Raw genomic sequence first — 26,188 nt, 5'->3', positions numbered from 1 at the left:
TTTACAGAAGACACTTTCTTGCTGGGCTCCACAGACAGATTTTATACGTGGGCTAATAATCATTAGCATGAGACGACCAATTCTGACTCGCTTTAATGTCTCCTCCTCTCCCCTTTCCTGCTATTCAAATACTCTTTTCCATCCCTGTCACCTCCTTCAATCCTATGAACTCCTTTCTGCTCTAATTCCCATTCTAATTCCTCTAAATACATCATCCACATTTTCTAAATTTATATCTTATCATTCCATTTCTGAATTCTTGAACACATCCTATGGCATCACTTACAAAGTCTGAATACCAAATCTGGGCCCCAAGGTCCTCCTTCCTGCTCAGTTCTATTTGTCATTACTCTCTTTCCAATTATGAACCTTTAACTCTCCTAGAATCTTCCTGTGTATTTTCCATGTTTGAGCCTTTGCTAGCTCCTCTCACTTTCTGGGAAATGCTTTTTGAATAGTAGTAACCATCCCCATTCCCATTCTTCCCCATTGTTTCCCTATCCACTTGTAGAGCATTTGGCTCCACCTCCTTTTTGTTTCTGTTATTCAATTCCTTGGCTGTAAGACTTTAGGCTTCCATGAAAAGCACAGTCTATCCCACAAATACAATACAAAATTGTTTTAAGTTAAAACACCAAATTTATTGGATAATATTGAACTATATGCACACACATAGAAAATAAACATTTCATATAATTGTCTTTTTTAAATGCTGTCTTTATAAGGACTGAAAAACTACCGATTTAGCAATTAGAATAACTTTTAAAAACAAAAAGAAAAAGCAAAATCTACATTCCTTCATCAAGACTCAATGCTTCATTACAATCTATATGCACTTCATTGTATATAAATAAGTCTTTTCTCTATCTACTATGGATTTAAAAGTAGGATTACATGAGTTCTCTGATCATGTAGAATTTTCTTATCCAATGATGGGCAGTTAAACATGTCATTTTTGAGACACACATATTTGACTTAAGATAATTCCTCTGCTGAAATCCCACTGTAAACAAACATTGCAAATGTGATAATCAGAAACTCTATCAAGAAGAGTATCTTCATATTTTAACAGTTAGAGACACAGGTTAAAAAAAACCTACAAAGTTTAAAACAAAAAGACAGCATGCATCCACTAGCAGAAGAAGAGCAAAACTGATTCAAGCAGCAAATAAGACAGCAAAGGAAAAGGGGGAGTGGGAGACAAAAGAGAGAAAAGAGAAAGCAGTAGATATAAAGTAATAAAAAAGGGGAAAGTTTATTAATTGTTCTGTTCCTGAACAATATGGAATCAAGAAAATGCAACTTGCTTCAAAAGCAAGGTAAAGGGGGTCTACCAAGTCATTGTAAATCCAGGGGTCGTGGCTAACAAGACTATGCAAGCCACCTACAACCTGAGGCTGTTATGTGTGTCTTTCAGGAGGCCCAGGCAATGGACAGTCATGGAAGGCTGCTATTCCTTCATGACCTATTTTCTTTTCTGTTTTTAAACTGATAGAGGTTTGTTTACTTATTTTTAAAATGTATTAAAACTTTATTATAAAGAACTTGCATCCAGGCGCCATGACACACACCTTTGATTGTTTTCTTTAAGCAGGGTGTCTCCCATAAAGACTCAAGAGCTATGACAAGTAATGGACCCATACTCAGCTCTTTGGAATTGGGAGTTCTGAAGAAGCTGGTTCCATCTATGGGGTGGAGTGGGCTACAACAAGCCATGGGCTACAACAAGCCATGAATTTCCAAAGCTGCGAAGAAAGAAAATGTTCTGCATGGCAGACAAGAAGGTACATATCAATCAAGTCATCCCTGCAGAAGACTGGGAAGCTAAGAGAAGAACAGCAAAGCATGGTGAAGAGACAGAGACAGTAGAGCTGAGAGATACTGGGGAAACAAAAGCTTGAAAAACTACTGCCATTTAATCCAGTAGAATGTAACACAATCACAGATGAAGGAACAATAGGTAGCTTGGTTTAGAACAAAGCTAAACAAAATCAAATTCATGTTCCATACTAAAGACAATTTTTGGCTCATCCCCGACCACTGATTTTTCAATAAGACTATTTATTGTTGAACCCCAGAAACACATTGACCAGGGTTTAGGATTCAAAAGTGTCACTCCACTTAAGCAATAAAAAAATAGAAATCACTCCTTATGATATTTTGTATCAGTTGCAATGCGGCCACTGAGGAAGGAGAGGACATCTTGGGTAAGCTGGGGAGCATCAAGCCAAACTAAAACCCTCATAGTTGTCAAGGGCCTGGGTCAGCCGAGCCATCATAATCTCTTTGCTGCTATATTTAGGGAGGTCAAGAAGGTTGTAGCAGGTGTGGGCCACAGGTAAGTACTCCTCCCCCGTGGCAGTGGACTGGATGACAATCCGCAGGCTGGCCATGCCATAGATGGGAATCCGGTCACTGCCTGTCAGGAACACTGAAGAGAAGAAAATGGCATTAATGGCTATGCAATCTTCTAGGCAACAGAGAAAGGCATGACACCCTGTGGCTTCCATGGGAACTACAATGTTATTTATGTGCCAACATGTATGTACCAGAATGCTGGATGCTCAGACATGCTCTACAGCTGCTATAGAATGCATGCCCTCATAGCTGAGCCCTCACAAAAGCAAGAAGGAAAGGGATTGTTGTCATAGGAAAAGAGAACAAGCAAAGAACACAATGGTTGTGACCTCAAGATCTCTTCTTACCTCAGATGTGTGAGAACAGAGCCACTCAGGCTGCTGTTTCCCTTTAGGGATCTACTTGCTCTGTTCCTTCCTTTTCAAAAACCAGAAGCCCTGACCTATATATTCTTTAGGCAGTTCATTCTTCTGATACAGTGATACTCCATAGAAATAATGAAAATCTCCTGCACAATGTCAATAGAAGCAGCTATCTTCTGTGTTCTAGTACTGCAGAGTGCTCTTTGTTGCTGTTGCTTTTGTTTTTGTTTTTTTACTGTTGAACTGCCAGAAATTACTACAATGAACTCATTCTCCATTCCCCCTCCCCTCCTTTTTTTGTGATGGTGGTGCTGGGGTGTCCACGCAGGGCCTTTTAGGTGCTAGGCAAGCTCTCTGCCACTACACTGTCTACCAGACCTCATCAGCCACTTCAAATCACCCGCCATCGCCTAAGGCATATAAACATATCACCATTCTGCCAGACTTCCAGAATTAATAACACAACAAATTCCTTAAATCTAATGCTCTCTAATGGAGATGCCTTTTTCTAAGGTAACTCCCAGGCCCAGAAGGAAGGCTTCCCCTGAAAGTAACAGACTTCCACACTGACTTGGCAGCCAGCCCAACCCTTCATCAACTCACATGTCACTGTTTCTCCAAAGCTTATGTGCGTAGGCCAGAGGGGTTCTATGTGAGATACCATTTTTTTCCTCACCCTTGCTCCACATGAGCTGCAGAATGTGGAGCTAAGTATTCCATTAATGTTAGTATCCACTCATTCTTAGGAAGCAAGGGAGTTGCTTCTTAAGCCTTTTCTGTTTGTTTGTTTCACACAGATAAAAATTCTATTCACTAGCTAAGTTATTGGCCTATCACACAGCTATAGACAGGAAGATCCAAGCGTTTCTAAAGGCTGGATTTGAATATAGAAACTAAGTTCACTTTACTCTCTAAAGCTATTTATTTTCCGACTCAAATGCCATGCAGCCATCTACAAAGGACTGCATCCTGCATGGTTCTATTTGCAAGAAATGTCTACAATGGACAAACTCAAGATGGGGTGCTGAAGAGAAGAAATGAGGAGCAATGCTGACAGCTATGGAGCTTTTGAGAGATGAACATACCCCAAAACTGCTCTGTGAGAGCTTTACAACTGTGTATACACTAAATCCCGCTTGGTTGTATACTATAAATAGTTAAACTGCATGTTAAGTGTATCATATCACACCAAAACTTGATAAATCAAATCTTCTCAGCTTCTCTACAATCTTTCCAGATCAATCTTTTTAGACTTGATGGGACAACAGATCACTATGTTGCTCAAACTGATCTTGGGCCCAGGTGATCCTCCTGTCTCAACATCCCAAGTAGCTGGGACTATAAGCCTGAACCATTGCTTCCAGCTATAGTGACTATTATTTTCAGAGAAAGTAAGTATCAGTGAAATGACTGTACTTCTTTTTATTTTCTTGTTTACATATATAATTTGTAAATAATACATTTTAATTACTATGCTATAAATATATTGAAGCTTAATTTTCTTTACTATCTAGTTGTTCAGAAGCTAAATCTTTACCTATGAAACATATCACCCTACATGATGTCATATTAACATATGGACAACCCACTGACGTGATGAATACTTACAGAGAAACTTCTTCTTCTTCTCTAGTGGGAACTCATGGAATGTCTCCCAGAATAGTCTCACAGTGGGATGTGTGCTTGAGTAATCACCCTTGTAGACAGCAGTCTATCCAAAAGGAGAACAAACACGTAGCTTACAGAGCCATCACAGCACACATTGGCCTGCACTTGGGGAGGTATCACCAGGAAGCAGGAGACCTCCACCAACATGCTCAAGTGCTGTGCATCTGAAGGAGACCAGGTCCTCTGCACACCCACCCTGCGAAGGTAAGCCCTTCAGAGCTTACCTCTTCTAGCTCTTCCCAGTTATAGTTGCTGTTCCCCACCATCATAGCCCTCAGTTCTGCGGGCTGGAAGAGCTCGAGGACTTTGCCACCACACACTTTTAGAAAGCCACTGGAGAAGGCTGTGTACCACTCATGAACCGAGATTTGGAAGACATAATTCACATAAGCATCCACAAATTCTTGCCTGCAGAAAGATCAGCAAAGTAGGATTCACTGTAGATCTGTCATTGAGTAGCACAGGCTTTATGTAGAAGCTGCCCTCTACACTTGGGTTGAAAGTGATGAAAATGGTCTTTCATGAGGTGTTCTCGAACTTTATGGTATCAAGGACTCCTCCTCCTCATTCATGACCCTTGGATTCTGCTGAGTGCCCACAGCAGTGATCTGTGGTAGGACAGGCAAATGGATAAAACCAGAGTACTCACTTTACCTGAGCTACCCAAGTGGTCATCTCTTTAGTTGTCATCTGCCTTAGAGTTTAGTTTAATAGAGAGAAAGAGAGAGAGAAAAAAAAAAACCAGTTCAGATTTTCCTTTTCCTCTTCTTAAAAATGGCACCTGCAATGTCATTTGCTGCAGTTTTTCTGCTTGGGTCAGAAAGCAGCCATTTTAACTTTTCTTACTTAATTAATAAAGGATATCTGTTAAAACAGAGGTTTGGGTGTGGTTTGTGCCTAATCTGAGATCTGAAAGGGAGCCGATATTGTTCGAGGATGGTGTGTGTGTGTGTGCATGTGTGTGTGTGCCATGTTTCCTGGCAAGCACTTTGCTCACTGAGCCATCCTTCCAGTTTTATCTCCTCATGTATTTTAAAATATAGTATCGCTTATAAATATCAGCTTGTTTAAATTTTTAAAGTCTACTAGAATAAAAAGAACATTATAGTGGGTATCATATTACATTTAAATATAAGAAATAACTACTAATGGGCTAGAAAGACTAGTCAGCAAAGTATTTGTTATCCAAGCAAGAAGACCCAAATGCAGTCTGAGCAGAAACAAACAATCCCAACAGGCTAACAGGTAAGCTACAGTGGGAGAGTATCTCTCTCTCCTCTCTCTCACACACACAGTTTGAGATGGCTGAAAGAAAAGAACTACACAAATCCCACAATGTGCGTGGACACAATTCTGTAACTTTTTTTTTTCCATTTGTTTTGGACCAGTTATAAACTTATAATTTAACCTTCCTGCCTCCAGTGTTGGGTTCACAAATGTGCACCACCACACCTGGCTGCATCTGCTTTCTTATAGACCCTTTAAGCGCCCCAGGAAACAACTGTCTCAATAGCTATTCTATCTACCAATAATTAGGCAAATGCAAATGCAAACAATGGTGAATTACCATTTGCACCTATCTGATTAGCATAACCTTAAACTGGAGATAACATTTTGGGGAGACTGGACCTCATGGAGAGCCAGGGGAAGATAAACCAGAAAACAACAGGAACCACTTAGTATGGAAATAAAATGAAGACCAGTCAAAAAGAGAAAAACAAAGGCCATTTAATAATTCTATAGGGACAGAGTCAGCCACTGTAGCCAGTGTTTGACAGAGACTCAAAGAATGGGGAGGAAACCTCATAACAGAAAATGGGACCACTACAAAAACAACATCATAGGAGGCCTTTGGCACTTGGAAGCTGTGTCTGGCTGAAAGATGCAGAGCACCCTAAGGAACTACTCCAGTGTACACGTTTGCTTTTCTCTCTTTACTGCTAAACTGGTAGTTGGGACATAAGTTAGGAGGGTTGGTAACTGTTCAATATCCTGGCCATTTGGAACTGATTGTTATAGACAATCAGAAAAATAGAAAGGGCTGACAGAGCAGGCAGGTCTCCTGTGTGGCATACTGTGTAGTAAAGTCAGTTTTCCTCTGCAAGTTGCTACAAATTATGGTTCAAAATTTTATTTTATAGGCTGGCAGAATACTGTCTATGTGTTTGTTTAATCTTTTACAAACAGGCATAAACTAAGAAGTGAGGCATAAATACTCAAGGGTTCTCCCTATCTGGAAGAGCAGAAAATAGATTTCTTTTCCTCCTGGCCCTCTAGGAGCTTTCAAAGAGATCTGGAGGAAAAGAAGGAAGAACTTGGGATATCTGCTGTGGCAGTTCCTTGTTAGCAAGAGAATTCAGAGAAACAAAACCAATGATGCCCCACTAACATAAGAATGAGCAAAAAGGGCTGGAGAGATGACTCAGCAGTTAAGAGCACTGTCTGCTCTCCCAAACGACCCGGGTTCAATTTCCAGCACCCACATGCCAGCTCACAACTGTCTGTAATGCCAATTCCAAAGGACCTAATATCCTTTACACTAACGTACATGCAATAAAATTAAAATTATAAAAAAAAGAGAAAAAAAAGAATGAGCAAAGATAAGACAGTATGACAGAAATCATAAAGTAGAGCGCTTCAGGGAATTAACTTGGTCTGCACTTCCCCAAATAAACAGGATCTCAGGAATGTTCAGTGCAAACCAAGCTTCTTAGTGTGAAGTAACCATGCCAGCATTCATGTAAATTGCTTCCTCTCCCCCTAAAAAATGTTATTAATGAAAAGTAAGAGCTCCACCACCTACAGCTGTCTTCCCTTAAGTTACTTATACTGTCTTTGCCTCAGTCTTCTCATCTGAGAAATAAGAAAACAGTTAATAAATACTTGCTTAGGACCAAGCTTAGTTTAAAACAATATGTTAGCTATCGCTGTCATACTGTTTAGGCATTTTTACATATATGATATGTGTATGCCACATATAATTTCATCACTGAAAATAAAAGCAATAATGCTAAATGTCTTTGTCTTGTACATGTTTATTATAAAAGTTGAAGGCATGAACTAAAACATCAAATGGGCAATATTTTATGCAAAGATAGAACCTGGGGTGGAGGTCAGTGGAGGGCTTGCCTAATATCTGTGTGGTCTTCATATTCCGCAGTATGAAATGAGAGAGAAGGAGGAAGAAAAAAAGTAAAAGTGAGTAAGCGTGATGAGACTGAAAAAGTATATAGGATTTTATTGGTACCAGTGACTTTTTCTTTCAAAACACCTGGATCAAATATATCTTATTAGGCTGCTAGAAGAAGACAGAAGATTAGAAGTTTGCGTTACGAGACTCCACGAATTGGTAGGTCAAAAGTGAAGACTATGTTCCAGAGGAAGAGCACTGGAAATTGAAAACATAGTGAAAGAGCAGCTAAAAGGCAGAGAGAAACAGAAAGGGGATGCAGCTCAGGCCTGAGTGGAGGGTGAGGGTCCCTGCTGAAGCTGGTAAACCAGAGGACCCTGGTAAGAAACCAGCAGGCCTGGCTTCAGAGGAACACCCACTTCTCACAGGCCAGTGTTCATATAGGGTAACAGTGATTCCTCTTGTGCGACAGGAATGGAAACTTACAGCATCTCAGTGTTACAGACAGGCACCATAACTGATAGGGGCCAAAGAGGACCTGTAAACATGGGACAATTCTAAGTGAGCGCTAAGGCTGTGGAGGGACAGTGGCCCATGGCCTTTCCTGGGGGTAGGGTGTAGGTAGTGGAGCTCTTGCTTTTAACTGGTAACATTTTTAGGGACAAAGGAAGCAATGTACATGAATGCTGTTGTGGTTACTTCACTCTAAGAAACTTGGTTTGCACTGGGCGTTGCTGAGATCCTGTTTATTCCAAGAACTACAGATGTAATCAATTCTATGGTGAGGGCCCTACTGCTTGAGGATTACTGTGGAGAGAGGACTCCTAGGCTCCTACCTGAGTCTGAAGTCTGGCTTAGCAGAGCATTCAATCTCCTCCCTGCCACAGGGTTTGAAAAAGCTAAGATGGACAGGCAGGGTCTGCTCCTTCTAGTGTAGAACTCAGAGCTGTTTGCTTCCACCATTCCTCACACAGCTGTAGGACACCTCATGGTGGCTTAGATGTCTTCTACTCCTGGAGGTCCAAAGTTGGAGCCTCTGGGTCAAGTGGGAACCTGCCTGGACCACAGGTAAGCTTGTGGGGTTTGGCAAGGTCTCTTAAGTGACCAACTTGGCTGGCTTAGCCTTCAGTGGCTTTAACATTCAAATGCACAGGGGGAGCTGACAGGACTGTAATAGACCTCAGCCACAGCCAAGCCCCTACCCTGCAATCTGGAAGACTGCATTATTAGAGAAACTGGCAAGAGACATCACCATTTTATTTTTTTAAACATTTTTTCATATTGTTTCATATTGTTCCTATGTTCATATTGTTCATTGTTTCACATTGTTCATAAATTTCATTCTTTGCATGCTTTTGCTTTTCATTTCTTATTTCTTGCCTTTAGCTAGTCGTTTAGTTTCTTCACAACATAATCAGATTTTATCTTTTGTCATTTTCTCTTATTTGGTTTTTATTTCTTTCTTCCTCTTTTACTTAACCTTGCTTCTTCCTTTTCCCTTTATTTTATTCTTCCCCTTCCCTTTATATTTTATTCTTCACTGTTATTACTTTGACCAGCATGAATTTTTAAACTTCATGGTTTATTTGACATTATTTTCCCTAAAGTTCCTGTTAGTATAGTTGCTGGCTTTAGTTAGTTTGATTGCATTTCTCTATGTAATTTGTTTTGCTAGTATTCTTGCAGCAGATTATTTTATTCTCTGGGTGGCAGAGCCCTCAAAAGAAAGCTGGCACACGGAAGACCCTACATATAACCAGAAGGGATGCCATCCCAAGACATACATAAGATGTACCCAGAAACATCCAGAAACCAAAGAAGCAAAGCAGCATTATTTGTTCAAAATTAGCAATTCTCTGAAAATCTGAAATTCCTAAAAATGATCAAAATGCCAAATAACTTAAAATCCTTAGGTTTTATTTTGTTTTTTAATGATCAATGATTTCAAAGATCATACAAATAAACAGATGAATGAAGTAAAAATTTCAATTCAAGACCTAGATGAGGACAACTTGGGTTGGAATATTCAGTATAGAAACATAGATTCCAGAAAAGAACAACAACAACAACAACAAAAAAAAAAAAAGTGGAGAGAGAAAGAGAAAGAAACAGAGAGAGATTGAGAATATGAGGATGGGAATGGATATGAGAACAACTTTAGGAATACAAAGATAAAAAGCTCACTAAGTTAAACAAAAACCTCAGTGGTAGTATCACCAATAGACTATACCAGGGAGAACAAAGAAAAGAGGAATGGATAATAAGGGTGAAGAATTACTAGTTCAGAGAGCATGATGGCCACACTATGGAAAGACCTCTAGGGCACAAGTAAGAGAACAAAACTATAAGTCTGTGTTACAGAAGAAGGAGTTGAAACATAGAATGACTTATTCAATCATTTTTTTCCATACAATTTTACAAATCTAGAGAAAGAAATAGACAGTTAAGTATCAGAGGTAATTACAAACTACAGAGAGACAAGGAGATCGTTATGCTATATTATGGCTTAACTGACATAGGACAGGGCAGAAACAAACAAACACTGAAAGCTAAAGGGAAAAATCCCAACAACTTGTGAAGAAGATAAATCTGTCATAATAACAGCCTCAGAATGCCATATCTCAGATGAAACTCAAAACACCTAGAAAAAATGGACTAACTACTCAATCTCTGAAACAAAGTAACTGCCAATTATTACTATATCTTTTATACTGGAAATTGATCTTTTTTACTAGAAGGAGGAATAAAGATGTTTCCAGACAACCACTAAAGCCATCATCACAAAAGATACTTGAAGGAACACAACCTGGACGAACAGTTTTCATGGGCTTAAGAGCTCAGAAAATAATCAAAAATTACAAAGACTGTAAACCAGCAAACTTCTAAGATGAAGAAGGGAGATGTCATTACATACTTTCTAATACTAATCACAAACATAAATGGTCTTAACTTATCAATTAAAAGACAAGAAAAAAATCCACCTATTTTCTCACTGTCATAAGCAGATTGAATGTTTAAGTAAGGAAAAATAATACGCCAGGTGAAAAATCTAAAAGCAATCAGAAGCAGATATACTCATATCTAGCAAAGTGTATCTCAAGTCATTAGTCAAAAGGGATAAACAAGTTAACTCTGTATTAATAAAGAGACCACCCCATCAAGAAGAGATAACAATCCAAAGTACACGCATACTGAACAAAAAGCACTACTGAATGTCAAGGGACCTAGAGGTTCAGATAAAATGAAAGTAGATAAATTTAGTACTCACTCTCATCAGCAGGTCATCCAGACCAAAAACATAACACCAACAGAGAAACACCAGTTAAACTGGACCACAGAACAAAACAGACTTAACATTAGCACCTGCAGAACATCCCATCCAACTGCTGTGGAATATACATTTTTTTTTTCAATGTAGCCCATAGAACTTTTTCTAAAATAGAATGTATTTTAGGCCATAAAGCAAGTCAATAAACACAGAAGAAATTGGAAATGTTTCTTGTAACTCATCAGAAAACAGTAGAAATTCTGAAATGATCAGTAAGAGAAACTATAGAAATTAAGCCAGTACATGGAGACTGAACAATACACTACGAATGACCAACTGATTATAGAAATTAGGAAGAAAATTAGTAAAATCACAAGTTCAAATGAAAAGTAAAATACAACTGACCACAAACTACTTCTAATAGGGAACTTTAGAGCTATGAGTCCCTACATTAAACTTCAGAGATTTCAAAGAAATAGCCTTACATTATAGGAAAATAAGAACAAGACAAATATAAAATTAGCAGGTGGAAAGAAACAGTAAAGATTAAGACAGAAATCAATGATGTGAAGACTAAAAACAGCAGAGAAGATCTCATTGTACGTATGTGTTACAGAACTATAGTCAACATATGTGGACTGGGGGAAAAATTGAAAGCATTTACTTTATAATCAGGCATGAAAAAAAGTGTCTATGCTCCCCACCTTTATTCAATATAGTTTGAAGTCATAGCCAGAGCAAAAGGCAAGGAGAGAAATAAAAGGGCTATAAATGGAAAAGGACAGAGCCAAAGCATCCCTATTCCCAGACAATATGATTCTATTGTTGAAATACCATAGATTCCACTATGAAAGCTGAAATCTGATAAACATTTTCATCAGAGTACCAATATACAAAATCAATGTGTAAAAGTCATAAGCTTTTTTATATGCCAATAATAAACATGATGAGAAATAAATACGGCGGAAATGAAACTGTCAAAGAAAAGCCTGCATTGCCATACTGGCTGTGGTATTAACAAAAGCAGCCGCATTACAGAATCAGCCTTTGCTGTCATTACTTTCCTTCATTTTCCTATCGTTGTGATAAAATTCCTGAGAATGCAACTTAAGGGTGAAAGGGCTTATTTGGTTCACAATTCGACATACATTATGGCATAGAAGTAAAGGCAGCAGGAACTCGAGAGAACTGATATTATATCTGTAGTAAAAAATAGAGAGCAATGAATTAATGCATGCTAGTGCTAATTTTGCCCTCTCTAGTTATTCAGTTCAGGACCCAATACCCAGAATTGGTCCTGCCCACAATTATAGTGGGTCTTCCCATATCAATTAGGACAGTCAATACAATCTCACGAGTTATTATAAGAGGACGTCATGATGGGTTAGTGTGGAGAAGAAATTACATGATCCAGGATAGTCATAAGGAAAAATATAAACATTATATAGTTCAACAACACCTTTTTATTTACAAAACAAACGACATCCAACTAATTTTATATATTTACCCCCTTAAAATCATATTTTACCATAGGTTGGCACAGGGGATGGGGAGGGAATAAACTCCCAGCAAGCCAACTCAAGCTTAAAATCTAAAAACTCCCAGGTCAAGAACTGTCTCCTTCTGAACGAGGATTGAGCACCTTCCCTAGGGTCTTCCATGTTGTTTGGCTTCTTTAGGAGTATAGATTTTAGTATGTTTATCCTACATTATAGTGCTAATATCCTCTAATAAGTGAGTATATACCATGTGTGTCTTTCTGCTTCTGGGATACCTCACTCAGGATGAGCTTTTTTCATGATTTCCTTGTTTTTCACTGCTGAGTAGTATTCCATTGTATAAATGTACCACAATTTCTGTATCCATTCCTCCGCTGAGGGACATCTAGGTTGTTTCTAGCTTCTGGCTATTATGAAGAGAGCTGCTACAAACATGGTTAAGTAAATATTGTATATGTTGTATACTTGAACATATTTTAGATATATGCCTAGGAGTGGTATAGCTGGATCTTGAGGAAGCGCTATTCCTGATTGTCTGAGAAAGCGCCAGATTGATTTCCAAAGTGGTTGTACAAGTTTACATTCCTACCAGCAATGAAGGAGGGCTCCCCTTTCTCCACAAAGATATTGGAAGCAGGAGAACAGGACAGAAGCCTACCACAGACGGCCTCTGAAAGACTCTACTGATAGAGGTATCGAAGCAAAGGCTGAGACTCATAGCCTAACTTTGGGCAGAGTGCAAGTTATCTTATGAAAAGGGGGGTGGGCAGAAAGACCTGGGGGGGATAGAAGTTCCAAAAGGAGTTCCAAAAGGAGACCAACAGAGCCAAAAAACAAAACAAACAAACAAACATACAAACAAAAAGCCCCTGAGCCCTGGGGCCCCTGCAAAGACTGATACCCCAAGCAAGGACAATGTATGGAGAGGACCTAAAACCCCTGCTCAGATGTAGCCCATAGACTCAAGTCTCCAAGTGGGTTCTCTAGTAAGAGGAACAGGGGCTTTCTCTGGCATGAAATCAGTGACAGGCTCTCTGATCACCTCCCCCTGGGGGTTGCAGCCTTGCCAGGCCACAGAGGAAGACAATGTAACTAGCCCTGATGAGACCTGATAGGCTAGGGTCAGATTGAAGAGGAGGAGGACTTCCCGTATCAGTAGACTAGGGAAGGGGCATGGGGGAGAAGAGGGAGGGAGGGTGGGATTAGGAGAAGACAAGGGAGGAGGACACAGCCATGATACAAATTGAATAAATTATAATAAATGATAATAATAAAAAAAATTTAAAAAGAAAAAGAAAACTGCCTCCTACATATCTCTTTAAGAAAAACTCTAAACATGTCCACAAGTAAAAAACAGCCTACTGCAAGACCATCAGGGACAAAGAAAAAGGAGTTAACAAAACTGCCTGCCACTATTGTCTACCACCAGAGATACACAAGTGTTCTCTGCTGCTGCCTGCTGGTTCAGCTCTCACAGAGCAACAGCAGTGGCCATGGCAGTGAAGACATGGCAAGTTACAGGTGAAACTGGAAGGCAGACAGACATCTAAACAGAGCTAGGACTAGAACTGCATCAACAAAACAAAACAAAACAAAACAAAACTGAAACAACAAACAAACAAACAAACAAAACCAAAAAACTAAACAAAAACACACCATGATAGATAGAGGGCGTCTGGATCCCCTTTGGCTTTGTTTTCATTGTCATAGTCACCGATCTGGTTACAATGTGTTTAATGGTTTAATGGCTCTTTTCCTTGCCTTCTCCAAGAAAGTTCAAGGAGAAAGTGGGAAAAATGCCAAAAAAGACAATAAAAAGGGCATTCTTTCTGATAGAAACTAGATTGGAACTAGCTGGAATTCAAAGTCTCTGGCTGCAAGATACCTGTCAGCTATTTCTGGGAAGGGTCTGCCAACACACTTTACCAACAACTAAATACCAAGAAGTGGAAAAACTGGGCTTTGCTTGTTATAGCCTAAATTGGCAAAACTGGCACAAAACTTAAAATTCTCTTGTTTCTTTGCTTGATTTTCATCTAAAGGCTTTGAGTTACAATGATATGGATTTGAGATAAAATATTTAACAGGATGGTGGTGGCACATACCTTTAATCACACAAAGGAGACAGAAACAGGTGGATCTCTGAGTTCTGGATCAGCCTAGTTTACATCATAAAGTAAGGGCAGGAACTCCTGCTGATTAGCCACTTATGAAAACAATCCTAGTATTCAAAATGACAAAGTTTTCCTCAGGGCTACTATGTAAATTCTTTTTTCTTAATAATGGATGATATGTCCTCACTGATCTACAGGTTGGATTCACATCACTTTTAGGTTTATGTAAGGAGAGATGGTATCACACTGCTCTAAAAAGGCCAGCCAATCTCCTCAGAAAGTGGTACTTCCACGGGAGAACTGGTGCCAATTTAAGCATTCTGGCTTAAGAGATAAGTTCTTTTGGTCAATATAAGGACCCAAAGGGAGACAAACATTGTTACAAGCTGCATGCCTTCCATATCAAAAGCTTTTAAATGCTGACTAAATTAAGGTGTCACACTGCTCTGGCAGCCGGTTTATCCTTTTGAATGTGAGACATTTTCATGGGGGACGAATGTCAGTCACTCCTGATGCAAAAAAGACACAGAGGACTACAAAATACATGCCAGCCTAGTCAAGTCCTAAAAGCTCAAAGACTACAATTCATATGTTTAAAAAGGAGAACTGTCCATCCCATATCAAAAAGGGGGCAAACCAAAGGTAGCCAAAACAAATGTAAAAACACAGGTACAAGACCTAGGTCTAGGGTATACTTAAACTCTAAAGATATAAGGGAATTTATACAAAGTTTGGCTGTAAAGAAATAACCACCCATTCCATATGGAAAAGGAGGCAGTGCAAAGATAGCCACAACAAATATAAAAACCCAGGTACAGGATATGTTTAAAGATAAGAGGGAGTTTATATAAAGTTTGGCTATCAAGGCATAACTGCCAATTCTATATAGAAAAGGGGATAGGACAAAAATAACTGCAACAAATATAAAAACCCAGGCCTGTTTAGAGGATTACTCTAAACAGGTATAAGGTGCCTAGGGTATGCTTTAACATTAAACGTAAAAAGGAATTTAAATAATGTTGATTTTAAAAGATAACGCCTTTTCTGTTGCTCCAGGCTACTGGCTTGTCTCCTTAAATGGGAGGCCTTCCATGGGAGTCAGGCAGCAGCCTGGCCTAATACAACAGGTGCCCAAAAGCCCAGAAGAGGATATTTAAATCTATATAACTTTGTTTTGATTTCACCATGATAATGATTATATGTTCAATAATAATGGTAACTTACACTGTCGATCCCACTACATGGAAACAGCACTAACCTGACTGAGACATGGATGTCTATGCATAGACAATAATTCTTGCTGGCTACAAAATCACCATGACATGCTAACCTTTCATATGCCAGTAATAAAGATTTACAGATGTCTTTCTTCTGCTCATTCAAAGATCAGAGATCCACCCTTAATTGATCTGTGCATACTACACATCCCACACACTTATAATTTTAAGACTGTACAATGCTTGTGAAAAATTATGTTTTCAGAACAGAAGAACAGGACACCGGTGATGCTAGATCAACCCTGACAAGGATTGTCAGTCCAGCACACTGACATGCTGACATATCTGTTCCAGCACCCTCATTTTCCAGCTTCCCAGCTTCAACCACTGCAGATGCTGTTCCTCATCAGAGCCAGCTCCCAAAACAGCTTCAAAAAAAAAAAAAAAAAAAGCTACTGATCTCAATTGGTCCAGCATTTAAGACTGTTCCAAACAGGACTTCTATTAAGCCTGAAATTTCTCAACATTTACAGACTGGACCACAAATGTTAATGTTAGCTTGCTTAACCATTTTTCCCAATTACCTTTGGTCCCCAAAATAGGATTCCTTCACCCAAAAATCAGCTAGAAGAAACCCACGAGGAGGACGTCCCATTTCCCTTAAGAGGGTTGGGTAGGTTCTTGGTTGTTTTCTTGGGGTATGGATGTTTATTGTCATTAAAAGTTTGTTTTAAGTTACTAATGGTTTTATTCAGAGAGAAAATGAGGTTAAACTCAGGGATTTCACTCTTTTTTTCTAACTTTTTTTTCTTAAACAAGGAAAGCACAGTTGAATGGAAAGAAAGGGGAATATTAGAATTTCTTACAGGAATGATAAAACAAAAGGTAGAATATTGTATCTACTCCTCAAGTTAAGGCTTTCTTTGTTATTCTCAAATAAGTTTATTTTTAACTCTTTGGTGTAGGATTATCTATAGTGATGCAAAAATAAGCATTTTTGATACATTAGTATAAATTTTGGTATATTGATACAAATTTAAGGTTTGTTTCCAATACTTTTAAAAATGCTTAGAATAAATTAGGTAATGCAAGTTAATTGTCAGCTAATCAACTCATGGTCATCTCAGACAGTAATCTAATTTATCACAAAAATATACATCCTACGTTTAACATATAGATATGATTCTATAGATAGATAAATTATATAAAGATAAATAGAAGCCTTCAGAAACCTCAGAGACTTATAGAATATGACATTTAAAACTATTTGACAATAAGACATGTCATCCCCTTGGCAGCATCCAGCCTTCCTCAAAGAAGATAATGAGCATCAAAAAAACCTCCACATGGACATGGGTTCAAATATGGCAAGCCAGCCACTTGAGCAAAGAAAATGCCCTCTCTTTACAGACAGAATTCTGCATAAAATTAGAAAGCTTATTATGCAGGCCAACTTGACAGCAAAACTCTACCAAGACAGGGTAAACAAGTCCCAAATTGTTCCTGCTTCACATATATGTCTAGGCCAAAGGTTCTGGGCCAAAAGGCTAAATAAACATAATAGAGAGTTTTAGATAACTGTTTGGCAGCAAACTGTCATTTCTTTTTTTTTTTTTTTTTTTTTTTTTGAAGCTGCTAGTATGTACTTCTTATTTACTCAGGTAATTAATTTTATTCCTTCTCAAGTCTCTGATGGGGTTAAAGTCTAGATAGTCATAGTTTTACAATTAGCTTAATTGTTTAGGAATTAAAAAGATATTTTAAGTTTAGACTGATATATATAGGAACTATAATAAAAATAAGTTAGGTACAAAACTTAAGAATTTCTTAGACAGGACAGATATTTTCATATATATATTTTATATATATAAAATATATTTATATATAATATGAAATATAAATAATTATATCTAATTATTTTATAATTAGATATAATTATAATTATTTTTATAATTATAATTATTTTATAATTATAAATAATTATAAAAACCAATAGGTAAGACTATATATATATATATATATATATATATGACTATTGGTACATATATATATATATATATAGTCTTATATATATATAGTCTTATATATATATAGTCATATATATATATATATATCAATAGTCATATATATAGTCTTACATATATATATAGTCTTACCTATTGGTTTTTATAATTATTTAATAATTATTCTTACTGCATAAAATTGGCCTTTTATTTAGACAGAAAAGGGGAAATTCTGGGGTTGGTTGGATACTTGTATTTCAATGCTAATTACTGGCCCTCAAGATCTGGCTACTGCATGAATACACCTATCCTTGTTTGTATAAACCTGCCTATGACAATATACCTGAATGTTTGGTAAAGGCCTAAAACCTGGGCAGGGCTGAATGGGTAGGTGTGGCTAAGGTTCCCTGGCTTTGGGTTCAGGAGAATCATGGGATAGACAGACAGGAAGAAAGGAAGAAGGAGGACTCCACGATGGGTTAGTGTGGACAAGAAACCACGTGGGCCGGGAGGAAGGACTCTAAAAATGTTATGGAAAGGCCTAGATGAAGATTACAAGCAAGTATTTATAAGATTATGGATGGGAGGTAGCTCAGCTAAGGATGGCACTGGATGGGGGCTGGGAGGTGGATGGTGAGGTTACTGAGACAACAAAGGTGCAGCAGCTACCCAGCCCAAGATAAATAAGGCAACTGTAAATCTAACAGGTATCTGGTTTTCATTCGATTGTGATAGCGGGTTAAATAGCACTACTGTGACAGTCACAGGGCAAGTAATAAACGTTATATAGCCCAAGCCCAATTTTTATTAACAATAACATTCCTCTAAACAGGCAGCCTAGAAACTCATATCATGAATTGAAACACAACCTAGGAATGATATAAATTTGCATGCCCAGGTCTCATAGCAACATCACAAGTATGAAATGCCAAGACAGTAAAAATCCCTTCAATTATACCAGTACTATAGAAATGTTCATTAATGAAACATACCCAGATGAACCCCAGGGCACAGAATGTAAAGGAACAATCACAACCTTCATCAAACAATTCAAGGAATTTAAAGACAACATAAGCAAAACGAACCTCAATGAATGCCCAAGTAATGCCCATGAGAACACACACGTGTGATTAAATGAATGGACAAAGACCATTCAAGATTTGAAAACTGGATTCAATAAAGAGATGGAAATAGTAGCCCATGGCAGTTCAGTGTCCAAGTGGGTTACCTAGTAATGGGAAGAGGGACTGCCTCTGACATAATCTGATTGGCCTGCTCTTTGATCACCTCCCCCTGAGGGGGGAGCAGACTTACCAGGCCACAGAAGAGGACAATGCAGCCACTTTTGATGAGAACTGATAGACTAAGATCAGAAAGGAGAGGAGAACCTCCCCTATTAGTGGACTTGGGGAGGGGCATGCATGCAGAAAGGGGACGAGGGTGGGATTGGGAGGGGAGGAGGGTGGGGCTTATGGGGGGGATACAAAATGAATAAAGTGTAATTAATAAAAAATTAAAAAAAGTTAAAAAAAAAAAGAGATGGAAATACTGAAGCAAACTCAAGCTGAAAAGGTGGAATGGCAATCCTAAATGGACTCAGCAGGTTATATTTGTATATTACACACACACACACATACACACACACACACACACCTACCTCAAAAATAAAGAAAACGAGGTCATGAATTTGAGAAGGACTGTTGGGCACTTGGAAGGAGGAGAGACAACATTGTAAATATAGTACAAATATGTGGTGGTTTGAATGAAAATTTCCCATAGGCTCACATATTTGAATATTTGGTCCCTAGTAGTTGGTTTGTGGGGAGGTTTAGGTGATGCAGCCTTGCTGAAGGGGAAGTATGTCAATGAGAAGTATGACAAAGCTTTGTTCCACTTCTCTACATCATGTTTAAAGGTGAGGATGTGAGCTTTCAGCATCCTACTCCATCTGTGGTGCCTGCTGTTTCCTGCTGCCATGCCATGATGGACTTTTATGCCACTAGAACCATAAGCCAAAATAATCTCTTTCACCCACAAGATACTTTTGGTCATGATATTTTACCACAGCAGCAGGAAAACAACTAATATAGAACTTGATAGCAAAGAGTGGGCTGCTGTTGTGAAGAACCTGACCTTTATTTATTTTTTGTCTACTTATTTAAAGTCTACTTCTGATTTCTATTTTAAAACTAAAAAGTCAGCCTAGATAATATTTATACAATACATATTTTACAAAGATCTTGTATACAGAAAACATAAAATAATTAAAACTCAGTAAAAAAAAAGTAACAGAATTAAATATACTTTATCAAAGAAGAATGATAAGAATGGTAAATACACATTGGTAAATATTCAGAATCATTCATCATTAAAGATACCAGGAACACTGTAATCCCAGAAGTCAAGATGCTGATGCCAGCGAGTTCCAGGTCTGGCATACAAACTGTCATTGTATATAAAGACTCTCTCTCAAAACAAAACATGTAGAACTATAACTTTCATGCATTACTAGTATGAAAGCAAACTAGCATAGCCATATATAAAGAGTGAGGTAGCTATTTATGAAGTTAAATATACCAAATAATCCAGCATATGGGTCTCCCAGAAAGGGAATGGAGGCTGTCTCTGACATGGTCTCTGTTGTATGCTTTTTGATCATTGTTCCTGGCGGGGCTGCCTTGCCAGGACACTGTGAAAGACAAAGTGTTCAGTCCAGCTGCCACTGGAAGTGCTGGGGTGGGTTAGTAGAGTGGGGTGGGGTCTCCCCTTTTCAGAGTAGTAGGAGAGGGGGGATGGGAAAAGAGGAAGAGAGAGAGAGTAGAGACTGGGAGAAGTGGAAGGAGGGGACTACATTGGAATGTAAAGTGAATAACTAAATAAATAAAATTAAAAAACAAAACCAACCAAACAAAAATACAGAATCAGGATGGTGGTAAAGAACACCTTTCATCCCAGCACTCAGGGGCAGAGGCAGATGGATCTCTGAGTTCATGACAGCCTTATCTACAGAACAAGCTCCAGGACAGCAGAGCTACACAGAGAAACCCTGTCTTAATACACAAAACAAACAAACTTTCAGCCAGGAGGTGGTGGCACACACCTTTAAGCCTAGCATTTGGGAGTAAGAGGCAGGGGGATTTCTGTGAGTTCAAGGCCAGCCTGCTCTACAGACAGAGTTCCAGGACATCCAGGGCTACACAGAGAAACCCTGTCTCCTGAAACAAAGCAACGCAAAACAAACAGAATCATTAAGGCAGTAAACAGGTCACTGTGTCTTGTGCACTGTAGGGGAAGCGCCCCAAGAGTATTTTATAGGCCAGTAAAGTTACTATTCTCAGTCTTGACTACCACAGTGCTTACATGAACGCATTTGTTGGTGGAAACATTCCCCCAAAGCTGAATTTTACTAAGTTTTGGATCTTTTGATCGAAGAAAAAATAATAATAGTAAGGTTTGAAAGAGGCCCAGCATGTTGGCTCAGCAGATAAGCCATTTCCTCCTAACCCTGAAGACCTAGGTTAAAGCCCTAGAAGCACTTGGTTGGTTGGAAGACTACAGCCAACATACATTCATACCGTGGACCATGCAACTATTCCTTCAACACATAAGGACATAAATGTACTTTAAAAATAATAAGGAAGAGGGACGTAAAACAAACTGAAAGACTCTCAAGTGCATTGAAAATGCATTTTGTAAATATTTACTTCCTTTGATCAGAGAGATAAAGATATTTATTTTTGAAAGAATCACGCATAATTATCTTTGCATGTTATTGCAGTAATTTTATAAAAAGTATTCAGTGCTTATTATGCACCAGAACTAAATGATTTACATATAATTAATTTAATATGTCTAAGAACAAAAAGATAAAAATTCCTTACAAAATTTGTATGTGTAAAACTCTGGCAAGATCCAATACAGGGAAAGAAAACCACCTAAATGGGTAATAAAGGCATCTTCTAGGACCACTTAAGATTTGTGCCCTGACCTTTATTCAAGAAGCTCTGAGGCAGGAAGGAACTGGAGTTTAAGGTCATCATGATCAGGAGTTTGAGGCTAGCCTGTGCCAGCTAAATAAGTAAATAAATAAATAGTTCTCTAATTCTGATTTGCATGAGTAAAAAAAATAATAATAATAAAGTGTCCAGTCATTTGATTATCGGAAAACAGGAGTTTAATATTTATGGACTTTTTCAGTGTTCTCACATGCAAATCACAAGCAGACCCAAAGAGCAGATGGTTTACTGACATGTTTGGAGACAAATGGCTATATGCACATCTGTAGGTCCCTAAGGAAGAGTAGAACCAAACACCTGATTTTTAAGATGTATTAAAATGGTCTCTTCTCCCCTGGCCCTTAGGAGCAAGTCTAACCTCCCAAGTGTGCCTCCCAAGAAAACTATGAATTGGGCCCTACACATTTGTAGATGATGGCCTGTTACCACAATGTCACAGGTTGGACATCCCTAAGGGCCTTGGTTTTCTTATGCTCACCCTTGTTTATTTATTTTCATAGGTGTCTGTGTGGACCCTTTGGTAACGTTACCAGGGTGCTCACAATGCGGAGATTTCCTATATAAACGCTTATAGAATTAATTCCAAGGTCCCTCCTTGACAATCTGCCACCAGGATATATGTAACTAGGTGTAACAGAGATGTCTGCCTGTACTACTAGCCCAAGATGGTCTGCAAAGGAGTAGGAGGAAATAGTTCAGCCGCATTTCTGTTCTCTGGAAGTGAATTTAAGACGCAATCAAGATTTGGAAAGGAAGGTACCCATAACCAAGGCTGAACAGCATCTGCTATGGCGCACTTCCGACACAAGCTGACAGGTGCATTGCGGATTTAGAGAGTTGAGATGGGAGGGGGAGCACGCAGTAAACAGACTGGAGCTGTGTAAACAGGTATGGAAAATTACAGTCTCAGCCTCGAGCTGCTTCTAGCTAGTTCTACAGGGGTGGGGGCAGGTGCTGGGGGCTGAGTGTCTAAGCGGCAGGTTTTGGAGACCTTGGAGATAGCAGCATAGCAACAATCTGGTGCAGTTTGTGCGCACAACCATCAGCTGATAGTGAGCAGCCATTCACTTGCCGCGAGTCGCGAAGCGGCCGCGCAGACGTCACCACAGCACCACAGCCGTCAGTGTTTGCCGCATCCTCAGACTCACTCTCACCAGCCGCAGTCACAGCTGCAGGACCTTCCTGGACCAGCTCTGTCGCAGACTGCGCAACTACCAGACCACTGCGGCAAACAAGCCCAGCCGAGCCGAGCACTAGCCATGGCCGACCCCGAGAAGCAGGGACCCGCTGAGAGCCGTGCCGAAGACGAGGTAATGGAGGGCGCCCAGGGTGGCGAGGATGCCGCAGCCGGTGACGGTGCCGCTGCACCCGCGGCTGAGGAGCCACAGGCTCCCGCGGAGAATGCGCCCAAGCCCAAAAATGAGTTTATCGAGAGCCTGCCCAATTCTGTCAAGTGCCGGGTTCTGGCGCTCAAAAAGCTGCAGAAGCGCTGCGATAAGATAGAGGCCAAATTTGACAAGGAATTCCAGGCTCTGGAGAAAAAGTACAACGACATCTACAAGCCCCTACTCGCCAAGATCCAGGAGCTTACCGGAGAGATGGAGGGCTGCGCGTGGACCCTGGAGGGAGAAGATGATGATGATGATGATGAAGATGACGACGACGAGGAGGAGGAAGAGGAGGCTGCGGCAGGCGCAACTGGGGGTCCTGACTCCGCCAAGAAGTGAGCACAGCAGCTGACAGGTGACCACCCCCTTGCCCCTTTTATTTCCGATGTCGGCAGACTTTAAAAGGCTCAGGTTTTGCCCAAAATACAATGTGAATCTATTCTGACATTCCTAAAATTAAATTTAATCAAGCAGATTCTGGCTAGCCCGTTTTTAATCTGACTTTTACTTGTGTAAAACAGATGCCAAAAGACGTTTTTTAAAAAAAAGCCTAATTACCCTTATTTTTTTTCTCCTTGCTCTTCTGTGAAAACTGGACTTGAGACTGATGAACGGTTGTCAGTTAGATGTGAGCTAAAGTGCGTCACACGTTGAAATCCATTCATCACACCACACCTGACCACCCAAGCTTAGACTGAACTCTTCTCAATGCTTAATTCTTCAGTTTCTTTACATTTCCAGAGCAGAGAAAAAGGAACCCAAGAACGACGTCATCTTTAAGACTTTGCTTTTGCAAACCCAGACATCAGCTTTACATTCCAGAGGAGACTTGGCATGGAGGAAGTATGGACTGACATCATGAGACTGTTTCTGAGGCTAGGGAAACTGCCATTTCAAGTTGGGAAAACGTTTTGAATATTTGAAATTACAGAAAGAATATGGTTCCAAAAAAGAGGGTGTATTACATGTACAATATTGTCAACACGTGTTCATTTGTTATGGTCTCATGTTATCTGTTTTCTTGGCAGTGTTTGTTTACAAAATCGTAAAAGTTACCCCAAATGTTTTAAGTATTAAATCACCTTAATAGCATTTTAGAAATATAATTTACTTGAAGAGATGTAGAATGTAGCAATTCTGTAAAGCATGTGTGTCCAGTGTTACGCAGTTTGACCTTTTGTGAAGTCTTTTTGTCTTGTAGCTTTTAGCAAGTAGCTGTGAAACCATCAGAACTCAATGAAGCTAATGTTTGGGAAAAATATATACTTGAAGAGTCAATCCAAGTGTGTATCCCATCCCCAGCTCAGAAATAGAAAGGGTTTAAGTTTGCTTGTATTAGCTGTGCCTTCATTATTTTGCTATGTAAATGTGATATATTAAATGGTGCATAATCAAATTTTATTGCTTGAGGACAGAATGGCATACAGGAAGGACTTTTGGGAAAAGACATTTAATGTAAAGGCCTTTAGCTTCTTTGTGGGTTTTGAATTATCTGTGAACCAATGTTCTGTAAAGAAACACAAACATAAAAGTTGTTTACCACTGTGGTGTTAACAAAATAGTATTTTCAAAAAATAAAGACTTGTTATTCTGACTGCCTGTATTCTCATCTATAGAAGTGGGTGGTACCGTCCCTCCTCACACTTACTATGAAGAAAAAATGAGTTAATACACTTATAGCCCACACAGCAATGTCTGACACCTTGGAATAATTTCCAGCTATTATTGTTAAAATAAAGACAAAGGACCCTGATAGAAAATTCAACACCCTTCTTCTGCTACGCAACAGAAAATGGTAGCTTTATTAATTCTACCTTGGTCATTTCTTACTACCAGAAAAGTATATGGCTTTTCACCCAGAAACATAGGACATTAAAAAACTCTCTTTTTTTGGTTTCCTCCACATAAAAAATTGGTTTTAGTTTCCTCTCAGAAAAGGTAAGACTTTAAAGTGACGTCATAAATGCACACACACACAAAACCATCAGACGCCATTCTTTTCCATCTGCTGCAAGGGTTAATCACAATGCAGCAAATCTGATGACGACGTTGGAAATGGAGAGCAATGCTCACCGGTTGCTAATGACAACAATGACTACCAGCAACTTTAAGGTAGTGGTAATCTTCCATATGGCTGGGCCAACCCAACTGAAGGAATAAATTACATACATTATGATCATCATGATCATAACCTTTATTTAATGAGAATAAAAGGAGTGAAAGGTAAAATCCACTCATCTTCAGAAGTGGAGGGACTGCCATTTAATATAAATAAATAGTCTAATCATTGCAAAATTTATCTTGTAGGTATATGATTATTAGATTTAGAAAACCCAAGAGGATAAACTAAGAAACTATATACACAAATTCTATGAATTGATTGGTTGTCATATAAATACATAAAATCAATAATTAATTCACGGCATTAAATATGTAAGATTTCTTTTACACTAGAAGTAAGATATATACACATAAACATAAGTGAGCCTATAACAAAAATGTGTATAATGTATGTGAAAAAAATTAAACCACTGACTTAGAAGATTACCAAATCATCAATTTTTCTGAAATGAATTTATAATTTATCACAATTCAATTCAAAGCCCAAGCAGGATCTGGAATTTAACATAATTTCTGTGTTTACTCATAAGAATAGCTGAGACAGCTATCAATAATTTAGAAAAAAGTTAGACATTAATAGACTCAAAGAAACATTTTTAATCAAAAAATGCACAAAATATTTAACAATTATTAGATACAGAATAAGAATTAGGAGACATACAGCCAAAAGAAATAAACAGACAATACAAGACGAATAATTAGAAAACAATCAAGTTTTGAGTATATACACTCTTCAAATACAAACAAGTAGTGTGAATTATATCTACAACAGATATAGACAACAAAAAGTGAATGGCCTTAATAGTTTGATAAATCATATAAAAATTACTACTATAAGAAGTTCACATAAAGAACCTGGGCTAATTATTTAAAAGAGGGAATACTGGGCAGGAAGATGTGTTCTGATGCCCAGCCCTAGGTGAAGCAGGGCTCTGGCAAGGCTGGAGACACACGTGTTGCAGATGTGTGCTATGGCCAGCAGGCACTATTTTACAGTGTGTGTGTATGTATATATATATATATATATATATATATATATATATA

General features: G+C 38.7%; 2 protein-coding genes across 5 annotated transcripts in view; one reads left to right on the top strand and one right to left on the bottom strand.

Moving 5' to 3' along the window:
* Positions 1 to 1,897: 1,897 nt before the first annotated feature.
* Positions 1,898 to 26,188, bottom strand: part of Herc3 (HECT and RLD domain containing E3 ubiquitin protein ligase 3) — a 111,394-nt gene continuing 87,103 nt past the window's right edge. For all 3 annotated transcript variants that reach the window (XM_055612602.1, XM_055612603.1, XM_055612605.1), the window contains 3 exons: positions 4,613 to 4,796; positions 4,329 to 4,431; positions 1,898 to 2,431 (listed from right to left, as the gene is read on the bottom strand). In XM_055612602.1, coding sequence (XP_055468577.1) covers positions 2,223 to 2,431; positions 4,329 to 4,431; positions 4,613 to 4,796 — 496 coding nt within the window. In that variant the 3' untranslated portion in view covers positions 1,898 to 2,222. The remainder of the gene's footprint in view (positions 2,432 to 4,328; positions 4,432 to 4,612; positions 4,797 to 26,188) is intronic.
* On the top strand, positions 22,711 to 24,622 carry Nap1l5 (nucleosome assembly protein 1 like 5). Of its 2 annotated transcripts, none has more exons than XM_055612608.1 (2): positions 22,711 to 23,378; positions 23,765 to 24,622. In XM_055612608.1, the coding sequence occupies exon 1, from the start codon at positions 22,895 to 22,897 to the stop codon at positions 23,360 to 23,362; it is 468 nt and encodes a 155-aa protein (XP_055468583.1). In that variant the 5' UTR covers positions 22,711 to 22,894; the 3' UTR covers positions 23,363 to 23,378; positions 23,765 to 24,622. The 2 variants fall into 2 exon arrangements, with proteins under 2 accessions (XP_055468583.1, XP_055468582.1); XM_055612607.1 differs by having other exon boundaries at positions 23,627 to 24,622.

Source organism: Psammomys obesus, unplaced genomic scaffold (genome assembly GCF_907164565.1).
Source record: "Psammomys obesus unplaced genomic scaffold, mPsaObe1.curated_primary_1811, whole genome shotgun sequence".
Lineage (NCBI taxonomy): Eukaryota > Metazoa > Chordata > Mammalia > Rodentia > Muridae > Psammomys > Psammomys obesus.
Note: the sequence above shows the minus strand (reverse complement) of the source record. Positions and strands in the feature narration are given on the sequence as shown.